General features: G+C 49.8%; 1 protein-coding gene across 1 annotated transcript in view; it reads left to right on the top strand.

Annotated features, from left to right (window-relative positions):
- Positions 1-11,073, top strand: part of CPLX4 (complexin 4) — a 22,421-nt gene extending 11,348 nt beyond the window's left edge. Inside the window, exon 3 of the mRNA XM_007450118.1 lies at positions 10,846-11,073. Within this exon, the coding sequence (XP_007450180.1) occupies positions 10,846-11,073 (228 nt within the window). The remainder of the gene's footprint in view (positions 1-10,845) is intronic.
- Positions 11,074-11,826: the final 753 nt, after the last annotated feature.

Below are 11,826 nucleotides of genomic sequence, written 5' to 3'. Positions count from 1 at the left end.
GTGGCCTCTCCCGTTGCGGAGCACAGGCTCCGGACGCGCAGGCTCAGCGGCCATGGCTCACGGGCCCAGCCGCTCCGCGGCACGTGGGATCTTCCCGGACCGGGGCACGAACCCGTGTCCCCTGCATCGGCAGGAGGACTCTCAACCACTGCGCCACTAGGGAAGCCCTGTATTTCTCTTTTTATTAAACATTTTTGATATACAGCAAAGCACGTATCATAGGTGTACGCTCAATGCGTCATCATGAAACTCACGCAAATCAAGGGACTTGCCCAAGGACTCAAAGTTCCCCTGAGCCTCTTTGGTCTTTTCCCAGTACTTCTGCATGCTCCATTCTTCCCCCACCCCCTCCAAACGTGTGTCTCTACCCAGGATGGCAGACTTGAGAACTGAACACAACTGTCTAACAAAGAGAATGGTGCTGGGCAGAAAGCAAAGCTCACCAGGACCTTATTGGGCTCCTGATAACAACTTTCCCTCCCCTTGTGGTTTGCAGAATCCTCAGCCCTGGTGCCGTCTTATAAAATCCATGTTGGGTAAACAGCCGAACTAATAGTATTAACAGCCCACAGGCGGTTGGACACATTCACCAGGTCCTCCAGCTAACGAGGGGGGACCCCTGGGGGCCTCATTCACAGTTCCTCACGGTCACTCGCAGTGGTTACATAACAGGCAGGAGCGGATTCTGGGCCCGTCCCCTCACCCAGGCCCAATGGAGAGCGGATTTGAGGAAAATGTCTTCCCAGGAGCTGTCAGGTCTAATGAGGATAACTGTGTCACATTTTGGAATTAAAACTGTATTTTCTAAAGAAATTATTTGGCTGGTGTTTCCTGTGAAAAAGAGTTTCAGTCGATTGCCGACGGGGCAAAGGAAATGTGGCCTCTGAAAGGAGGAGTGTAGCCCTGGTGTCCGGCAAACAGCACAGGCCTCCTCTCCGGGTTTATTGTTCACCGTCAAGGTCAACCCCGTTGGTCGTACCCTTGTCTTTTGATGGCCACTTTTCACTGCACTCATCACAGAAGGAGTCAAATAAGTGCAAAGCATCAAATCACAGTAATCGGACGTGTTTGTGGGAAAGTATATCCGTCGTGAGGACGTTCACGTCCACTCTTATGTTGGTTTCCTCTGGTTTTCAAATTCCAGGTAATCAGGGGAGTTCAACTGCCTAAAGTAACCCATGATGCTCATGTTAGATTTGGGTCTCATTCCACTAATTATCGTCTGTCCTGTGTCTTCAGCGTTTCCTCCCTGTGGGCCTCTCCTTTCTAAAAGAGGTCAAGTCTCTCCCAACTAAAGCAAACAGCACTTTGAACGTGGCTTTCTGGGCATCTTCCTAAATGACTTGTTCCCACTGCTCTGCCGAAGGCCGCCTCCTGCCGACGCTCGGCGGTCGGTCTCAACGTGGTAGATGGTTCCGCTCTTTCCTTTGGGGACCTCCTCCTGGAGCAGCTCTTCCTGGGGCAGAAATTTCTTTGCCTCCTTTAGCTCATTGCTTCCTCCTTGGAGCCCTCTCTCTCCTCAGCCTCTGGATACCATCCTTCTCATTCCCCTTCTCCAGAAACTGTTCCTTCTCTGTCTCTTTCAAGGGTTACCCTTCCCCTGACTGCCCCCCAGTTTCCGAATATCCCAGTGTGTTTCCTCCATTGCCCTTTGTCCCACTCAAGCCATCACAGTCTCCCTGAATGGCTGCGTCTTCTGTTGCTTTCAGCTGCCACTTAGGTGTGTGTTGATGACTCCAATCTATCCCGCCTTCCTACATCTTCTCCCTAAATTTCACCGCTGCGTCCACCTCTGCTCGGGCACCTCTTAGCTCGGATCCAGGACAGACACCGATCGTCCCCCAGCCCTGCGCCTCCTGCAGGCTCCACCTCCACCGAGGACTCCCCTCCAGCACTCCCCCTGGAGTCACCCTTGCCTCGTCCCTCCTCCTCCAGCCCCACATGCAGCAAAGCACCAGGTCACCATCATTTCACCTCATAAGTCATTCTCAGCTCATCCCCAAGTGCAGGGCTCGTCACTTCTCAGCAATTTTACTACAATACGTCAAGCAGATCGTTGACTTTTCTCTCACTCCCCTCAGAATTGCAGAGTGAGGTTTCCAAAATGCAAACTGATTCTGTTCTTCCCGTTTTTTTATATATATATGTTTTAAATTAATTTATTTTTTATTTTATTTATTTATTTATTTTGGCTGCATTGGGCCTTCGTTGCTGCACGCGGGCTTTCTCTAGTTGCAGCGAGTGGGGCTACTCTTCGTTGCGGTATGCGGGCTTCTCATTGCGGTGGCTTCTCTTGTTGCAGAGCATGGGCTCTAGGCACGCGGGCTTCAGTAGTTGTGGCACGCGGGCTCAGTAGTTGTGGCTCACGGGCTCTAGAGCGCAGGCTCGGTAGTTGTGGCGCACGGGCTTAGTTGCTCCGCGGCATGTGGGAACTTCCCAGACCAGGGCTCGAACCCGTGTCCCCTGCATTGGCAGGTGGATTCTTAACCACTGAGCCACCAGGGAATTCCCCTCCTCCCCTGTTTTTATTAAAAAACAAACAAACAAACAACGAAGGTTTACCATGACTTTTCAGAATAAAGTCCAACCCCCTTGGCCTGTACACCATGATGTGGCTCCTAACTTTCCAGCCTCACTTCTTGCTACCCCTTGCCTGGACTATACTACTCTCCTGCTTCACGTCCCCTACACCCTGCTCCCTGTGACCTCTTTCCTTCCTGTAAGACGTTGGTCTAGTGCCACTTCTTCCAGAAACTTCCATGACCTCCCTCCCCTCCCCCTCCTCCATGCTCCCGTAATACCTGAGTGCATGTCTCTTATGCCATCTTTCCAACCTGAATACTCTCACCTGCTGGATTGTGTGCTTCTTAACAAAGGGGCTGAGGTTTTGTCTCTGTCATCAGGGCCTTGCATAGTGTCTGACACGTAGAAGCTGCAGATACACGCACACACATGGACACACACCACGCACACATACATATGCACATACTACACACAAACACATAGACACACACAAACACACACACACACACACAGACACACACACACACACACACACACACACACACACGCAGAAGGTTTGCTGAATGATCGATGTCATTGGGAAAAAAGGAAAACAGAAACACACCCAAAGAACAAAGTATCAAAAATAGCAGAAGGAATCTATCAGCCATGAGAGTTATATTAAAATCAATTTTCATGAAAAGAACAAGACTGGATTCGACATTATGATTTTGTATAAAATACAGAATTACTTTATATAATAATTAAGATGTCATATATTTTGGAAATAGAGGCAGTAATACATTTTAAATAAAGCCACAAGATTTTTCTCTGAAAACAAAAGTGCCCCTCTTTCTAGCCAATTCAAAATGTATATGTAAGTCAAGCCAAATTAATAAGAGAAAACAGTTCCACAATGAACCCTAATCCTATTAACAGAATTGTCAGTCTAGGTTAGTCATTGAAAAATAATGTCATGCTCCCTGCTGAGCTATACGATTTAGTTACACCTGGTGTTTGTCTGCTGTGTTAAGGGCATCGTTCACTTTGAACAAAGGTGAAGATAGAAGAAAATCTATCAGTAGAGTTTCTTTAAATGTAGTACATTGAAAGCTCCATTAGAACTGAATTTGAAAGTTTTCTCTTACAAACAGATTCGATTTTGTGAAGCTTTCTTTGCCCGCCTCCTTCAGATCAGGAGCTCTCAGGGCTGCCTGGCAGGGTCCCAGACACTGAAACCTCCTGCTTCTGAGCAGCTGTTTCTGGTGGCAGCACAGGGAGGCCATCAGAGGCCCGTTAGGGGCTGTCCCTTCCCGCTCCTCCCTTTGCTGCCCTAGTTCAGCTGCTCCTTTTACTCGTGCCCTTGAAAGAGCCGTGGATTGAAGGTCCTGGGGGGAACCTGGGAAGGGAAGAAAGTCATCGGATTTGGATGTGTCGCTTAGCCGCACTTTCTCACTTAATCCTCACAGCCACCCTGGAAGGTAGGTAGATATCATCTCCCCTTCATAGATAAGAAGAGTGGCTCAGAGAGGGAATGGGACTTCCCAAGGTCACACAGCCGGTAAATGGCAAGATTCAACTCCAAGCCAATCCGACCCACTGGCCACATTTTCCTGTGAGACCTGGCAGCAGGGCTGGTTTCTTGTCCCCTAACAAGCAGAATGACAATTATGCAAGTATCTTCACCTCCCAGGACCTCAGTTTCCTTATCTGTAAAGGAGAGGCTTGGACAAGTGGCCTTTAAGAGCTTCTTGAGTCCCTCTGGAACGTCTGCGTAAAGGAAAGAAGTTTAAGATGTACACAGTGGGAACATTTCATCCCACGAGGGGCCCTATGTGTGCACCCTCTCAATCAAACATTAAAAACTGACGGCTGGGAGACTTCCCTGATGGCGTGGTGGTTAAGATTCCGCGCTCCCAATGCAGGGGGCCCGGGTTTGATCCCTGGCCAGGGAACTAGATACCATATGCATGCCGCGACTAAGAGTTCTCATGCCGCAACTAAGGAGCCCGCCTGCTGCAACTAAGGAGCGCGCCTGCTGCAGCTGAGACCTGGCGCAACCAACTTAATTAAGTAATTTTTTAAAAAACTGAAAACTGTATTCGAGGAGTCAAATCCACAGCCTCTGTCCCATTCTGGGTGTGCTGAGGGCTCTTTAAGTAGCTAAAGAGGGAAAGACACTGTGGTATAGCAGAAGTTTTTGCAGCTAGCAAGCCTGGGACAAGGTCTCAACACCAACTCATGCATTAGGATCACCCAGGGAAGCTTTTTAAAAACTCTATTGCCTGGGTCTCTGCCACAGATCCCTAGAGCCAAATATGGGGGTGGGGCCTGACCATCGTGGTTTTCGACACTTTACAAAGGATTCAGAGGTACAGAGAGGGTTGAGAACCAGTGTCCCCAGGGAGAAAACATAAACTCAGTTCTTCAGCAGCATCTGATCAGAGCAAGGATGAGGCTTTCTACTGAAGCCTAGCCCCCAAGGGCCTCACACCCACCTCCCTCCTGGTGCAGCCCGAATTCCTCCTTACTTTCAGCAAAGCAGGCCATGCCCCCTTTTCCTCTCTATAGAGGTGTTTGTTGACTGGCTGTATCCTTCGATCTACACCCCACCCTCCCAATGTCTTGTAAGCTCCGGCAGGATGGGAGCCAGGGGATGCTGTCACCTTGCCTAGGGGCCAGCGTGGCTGCCTCACTCATCACCAGGACAGTGAGGGGTGGTTTGTGAAAACAGGTGACTCTTGACATTGGAGATCCTCAGAAATAGGTAAAACATCAAATATTAGATCAACTCGTCCACGGGAAAGAAATCCATTAATCCAGCTGTTTGGTATCCTGTAGACCAAAAATAAGGAAACAAACCAAAACCAAAATCAAATCTACCTTGTATCAAACAAACTGGTGTGTGCTTGTACACCAAGCTTGACTGACTGGACTCTTAAGTGGTAAATACTCAGCTTTTTGATCATATAACCATGTAAGATAGTTTATCATCATATCTCCAGTTTGGTACAAGATGAAGGCCAGTTTATCAAGATTAGGATGTAGGAAGTCTGAATCCAGGGTCGTACTTACCCTTCAGGGAAAGGTCAGAAATCAGTCACAGGGAATAACAATGCAGGCTATGGGGCTATTTAAGTAATGGGGCATTCAGCATTGGCAATTAAGATTATAAATCTGGTTGAAAAGCAAGAGATTAAAACTGATTCCGGTCAGCCAGCATAAAAATAATTAGTTCTTAACTGCATTAAACAATATCGCAAGTCGATAAGCTTTCTAGAAAAGAGAAGACTTCTGAAACAGAACCCCGAAGAATGAAGTGGAGCCTGTAAGTCCCTCTTTATATGCTGGTTCACTTCACTTTTTCCCTCACTCACTCATTCATTCATTCATTTATTCACCTACACCACGGTTCTCAGCGCCAAACTTCCCCTCACTCGCTGGAGCTGATTTGTATTGGCTGTAACTGCATTTGTGCTCGTGGGCTCTGATGGAGGCATTGCTGCCTTTTCCTGATGCGTGAACTCTGTCAAAATATTCCTAGCATTCCCAACCTGGAGCAGCAGAAAGTCAGGAAAAGACTTTCATTGTGTGGATTGTAGACAAGGTCCTATCAGCAGGGTGGTTTGTCATGCAAGGGAGAGACAAGGCCCAGGGTCCACTGTATACATCCCATAGACGGGCCTGAATTGCTTGCTCTGTCCCCATCTTTCTCTTAAGGGCTGGTACTCTCCCACCCTCTCTTTCACTGTGCACGCCTTCTTTCTCCCAGGGATCCTTTCATCAGGGATCTTGACGCTGTGCTGCGCTTTTTCCTCTAAAATATTAATAACCACAGCTACTGTTTGTCCAGAGCTGAGACACTTACAAGGCCGTTTCACAGTATGTCTTGCTCAATCTGCTCAGTAATCCTCTGAGGGTCCCACCTGGTGGGCATCAAATTGTAAGGTGACTTGCCCAAGGTCATGCAGTGGGCAAAGGACAGAACCGGTCTCCCGACTCTAAATCCCACAGTCTTCCCACTGTCATAGCCACCTCTGCAGGATAGGGGTCGGGGTTGGCTGCAGCTTTTTGCAAATGGGAGGGACCCTAACCCTTGGCCCGTCCTAGGTCTACAGCTGACCCACAGTGCTAATGAGTCCGGGAGTTCAGGTTCGGTTCCAGAGGACTTCATTTTGTCCTCTAGCCACTCACTAGCCCTGCCTGGTTGTCCTACGCTTAGTTACAATGTGCCCAGGGCACAGGCTGCAGCCCAAGAAAATTGATTCCAGTACTAGAATCATCACTTGCAGCAATGGCGCTTCTGATGCACAGTCAGTAGCGTTGTCCTTCTAGAAGGATGGGGGTCACAGGACTCTCTGACCACAGCCATTGACCACACCCAGTGCCGCCCTTAGACCGGACAAACAGCACCACCTGCCCCGGGCCCTGTGCTTTAGAAGACTCTCCTCTGTTCCTCCACCGGCCACACCTTCACAAGGGGTGAGAAGTCTGCGGCCAAAGGGACAGGCCTGCCCACACCCCTCTTGTAGACCACACTCTGCCCAATGCCCTGAACTCCCTGCCTAAATGCATTCTGGGGCCTGCCCAGGCCTCTGCACCAGGTCTGCCCTCTCGAGGGTACACTGAGCTGCTGGCCTGAGTACCACTGGGCCTGAAAAGTAGGGTGGCAGTCTGCATACTGGGAACCATACACACAAGCTTCCCATGGAAGGATGGAACCAGGGACTGGGGAAAAAAGAGGTACAGGTCTAAGCCAGGGACCTCTATCAGTATTTATCCTCTGTGTCCCACAAACATTAGGGTGAGCCTGACAAGGGGTAAGGGGAGCTGGACCCCCTGGGCAGGTTTCTCCCAAAATTGAGGGCCTAGTGCTAAAAGGGAAATGAATAGGCCCAGTTTGCTAGGAACGCTGAGCCTCTGGAGTGAAGGTAGGGAGGGTTCATTCCCAGGCCAGAGGTAAGGGGCCAAGAGAGCGGGGCCTTCTGATGGGGCTGAGCACCACGTGCAGAGTCAACACTATGCAGTGCAACTCCCCCTCCCCCTCCCTCTGAAGGTCATTACATTCAGGAGTATCTACCTTTAATTATATATAACATAATTATATAGATGCTTAATATATTCCAAAGAATTCAGTTATCATTTAACTACTCTTCTGTAACACTTAGGCAAGTAACATAACCCCAATTTATAAATAAGGAAATAAAGCTCAGAGAGGTAGTGTTAGGTGCCCAAGGTCACACAGCCTGTAAGTGGTGGCAGTAACCTTCATGCTCAGGTAATCTGATTCTCAAACCAACACTTGACCTCTAGGCTGCACTGCCTCCAGTGGAGTGTAAAGATAAACAAGTCAGTAGCTATGAAACAGAGCTCTTGACAGTAGAGAGGGCCTGCACATTCAAGTGTTGTTAAGGCTGCTATAGTCCCTGACAACGGGCTCACCGAGTCATTCAATAAATATCTATTGTCTGTGGCGACACGCCAGACACTCCGCTGGGTTCTGAGACTTACTGATGAGTAAGTCACAGCCCCCTGTCTTCAAGGGATGTGGAGCGGGGCTTCTTAAACTTTAGCAAGCACCAGAATCACCAGGAGGGCTTGCTAAATCACAGATGGCTCGGCCCACGCCCCCACCTTCTGAATCAGCAGGTCTGGGTGAGAATGTGCATTTCTAACAAGATTCCAGGAGATGCTGCTGTGGCTGGCCCCGGGAGCCCACTTTGAGAACCACTTGGCTAGAAGTTGTGCCGATCCAGATCGCCTCTGTGAGTTGGGAGGCAAAGTGGAACCCCACTACCCTCCCTTCCCTGGGCCAGTGGAAGGAGGTAAAAATAAACCCGAACTGGTCCAAAGCAGCAGAGGCAGAACACTGAGCTACCTGATGAAGAGGGTGCTGGGGAGCACCGGCCCGGGAGCCCTCCTGAGTGCCTCGGGTCTCTTTGGGCACCAACTGGCTGGCTCGCTGGCCCTTTGGCCCCTCTAGCTGCCTGTCCCTCCAGGCCCCCAGCAGCTACTCTGTCCAGGTTTGAACCTGGTGACATGTGCAGAGATCTTATTACGAACCAGAGGGGCGGGGGTGCCAGAATTCTCAGCAATGCCTTTGCAAATCGTGTATGTGTGGGCAGGGGTCCCGCAGTTACGTGAACTGAGAATAACCAGGAGGCCCTGCTTTCCCTCCCGTCCCTGTAAAAAAGCCCTGAGGACCATCCTCAAAGGGATGCCTCAAAGGGCAACCTCGAGGGTAGGTAAATAAAAAATAAACAGAAATGGAGGATTGGCTGGGAGCCCCTGGGGATTAACTGATTAATCCCCACACCAGTTTGACGAGGAACTAATTAATCCGTTAAGCGCCTTGAGGGGAAGAGGCCTGGCCAAGTGCACAGAGAAGCTTCTCTCACCTGGGGAGTCGACACTGAGAGTCGCCATTCCCAGGGGTCTCCAAGGAGGGCCTGGTGAAGACCACGCCGCCCAAAGTCATCCTCGTCTTCTCAGCATCAGAAGTCGGCCTCCCGAGGTGGGGAAAGAAAGCAAGGAAGTAAATACGAAGAGGGAACACTGTGTAGGGCAGGGCAGGTAGTCTAGAAGTTTCGCGTTGGAAGGTGAGCCGCTGAGCTCCATGACCGCGTGTGGACAACACAAAAAAAGAGCTCAGAGCTGGTGAACAGGATCGGCAGAGACACCACGTCAGATCATTCCAGACAAAACTGAGACTTCTCTCTTTGGCTGGCTAACTGCCTCTGTGAAGCTAGCTCCACTGTGTTTGCAAAAGGAAAACAACTGAGCAGGGGCCAGCGATGGGGGAACCTGTCCATCACGGCTGAGCTGAGGCAACCGCCCTGGTGCCTCACATCCTCATCTGTCGATGGTGCCCTGGGGCTGCCAACATGATGGCATACCCTGCCCAGCGGGGGTTTTTACAACCTCATCCTAAGTGAAGTTCACATTGTTTTTGCCTAAACTGAAGGTTTTTTTTGGGGGAAATATCAAAAGCCCTTTGCTGCATTTTGCAACAAATTATGTCAACTTTTAATGTTTAGAATAAATCTTTTTGAGTTAAAAAAAAAAAAAAAGTTGGCCTCTCAACCTGTTTCTGGAGCCAGGCTTGCTGTCACTTTACCCAGAGAACCAAATAAAAGGAGCTCTGGGGAAAGGCTGTGGCCTCCAGCCTCTCGAAGGCCACTGGAGAAGTCTGGAGCTACAGAGCATCAGAAGTGGGGACTTGGCAGGTGCCCAAATCTTTCTCAAATCAAATCAATGCAGTCTGATTAAGACTGAGATGATCATTTTGCCTTTGTGTGGTTTTTATGCCCTTTGGTAACAAACTCCAGGCTGGTCACAACATCCTTGAGGTGGGCCCTACAGTCTGCTTAGATCTTTCCCACCACTTAGACCACAAGATCACTTAGATCTTTCCCATCACTCGCTTTTCTGGTGCTCTTGTTAAACTTCTGTGTCCCCAAAGCCCAGTTCCCCTCACGTTACAACCTCAGAAATTTATATCTGAGACCTCTCAGAAAATTATATCCAAGAGCAGCCATCTGAGAAAGGAAACCCTTGCCTTTCCCAGAGAAACTTTTTCTCTAGATTCTTCTCTGTTACAAAACAAAGGGCTCTGCAGCCTAAGGGTAAAGGAATTTCAGAGGCCAGGCGGCAGGAACTAAGAGATCGTGGGACGGCCACAACTAGGACCACAAAAGGAAATTGTAAGGCATCGGCGACACGCAAGGCTAGACGGTGCTGGACGATTCACTTAATAAGCTGGTTTGTGCGCCACACTCGCTTCCAGGTGACAAGGATGTAAAGTTGAGTTTGAGGCGATTCTGTGTCTAGTAGAAGGGAGGGAAGGGGCGATGGTTAAACAGACGTTGCCCCTGAAGAGAGATGGCTGGATCGAGGCAGCACTGTCTGACCCTGTGAACCCAAACCCCACCCTCCAGAGTGGGATCCCTGAGTCACAACAGCCTGGGGCTGATAGACAACAAAGCTTGCAGAGCTGCCCTGAGGCGGAGTTGGTTATACTTTTTGGGCATCAGCACGATAGGAGAGGGATTCTTAAAATGCAGATTGCTGGACCCCCACCCCGGAGTTTCTGATTCAGGTGGAGGCTGTGCTAGAAGGTTCCAATCGACCCAAGTGCAGTGAAGGGTGGGGGTGGGGGGGCGGTTCTCAACCGGGATGTCTGGCCTCCATAACGGGCACCAGGCCCAGGCTCTGCTGCGAGATGGCCAAATGTGCCATTCCCTCCATCCATCCGCAACAGACCTCTATCTCCCTGCTGCTTTCAGGATTTGTGTGTTTGTTTTAGGATGGCTTCTCCATCTCCGTGTTTGTTTTGCCACACAGAGTGAAACGGATGAGAACCAAATCCAGATGGCTGGAGGTGACGTGGATTTGCCCGAAGATCTCCGGAAAATGGTCGATGAGGATGACGAAGGGGAAGGAGATAAGGGTTCTGTTCTTGGGCAGTTACAGAATCTCCAGAACATGGACTTGGATTCCATAAAAGAAAAAGCCCAGGCCACCTTCTCGGAAATCAGGCAGACAGCGGAGCAGAAGTGTTCTGTGATGTGAGGGGCAGGGCAGGCATGGAGGAGGCGGCCAGGTCAGGGTGGGGGCGACCCCTGCCCCGTGGAGCATTTCAAACCACATAGGCTTTAACGCAGTGAACAGTTAGGAAAACCATATGAAAAGCTCTCTACAGACACATAGCTGGGGTGTTCTAAATGTTCCTGGTAGAACGATTAGCTAGCACCTTACCGCAGGAATCATACTGTCCTTTTAGTTATAAATGTGGTCAAGCATGACCTTTCAGCTGTGAATGATGCAGAACATACCTCTGCTTATAGATCTTCAGGATAGCCAGAAAGGAACAAAAGCAAATGGCATTTCATCCATGACTTCCTTCTTAGAGGGCAAGGTCTCAGCCTGTCCAACAATTAGCAGGACTCCAGGTCCCTTCAGAGAAAGATGTGGAAGGTCAGGGTGCCCACTGGAGAGCCCAGGCTGCAGGCTCAAGGGCTGTCAAAGATCACACCACCTCTCACTCCAGGCTTCTTGATGTCGTTGATGCTCCTCATCAAGTTTTGCGTGAGGCCAAGGAGCAGGGATGGGGTAGAAGGTGAGAAGGAGGCAGAGACTAGACTACGCCAGCATCTGCATTGTAGACCATCATTCTAGAAGCATGTGAAGAATGGATTTGGGTGGAGGTGGGAAGTTGGGGGGAAGGGGAGGTGGAAGCTAGAGGCAGGGGGGCAACTGGAAAGGCTACCACTGTTTCTGTATTCAGTGTCATCTCTCGAACTTGGTGATAGCATGGGGACCAAA

The sequence above is a fragment of the Lipotes vexillifer genome, unplaced genomic scaffold, assembly GCF_000442215.2.
Source record: "Lipotes vexillifer unplaced genomic scaffold, Lipotes_vexillifer_v1.1 scaffold79, whole genome shotgun sequence".
In the NCBI taxonomy this organism is placed as follows: Eukaryota; Metazoa; Chordata; class Mammalia; order Artiodactyla; family Lipotidae; genus Lipotes; species Lipotes vexillifer.
Note: the sequence above shows the minus strand (reverse complement) of the source record. Positions and strands in the feature narration are given on the sequence as shown.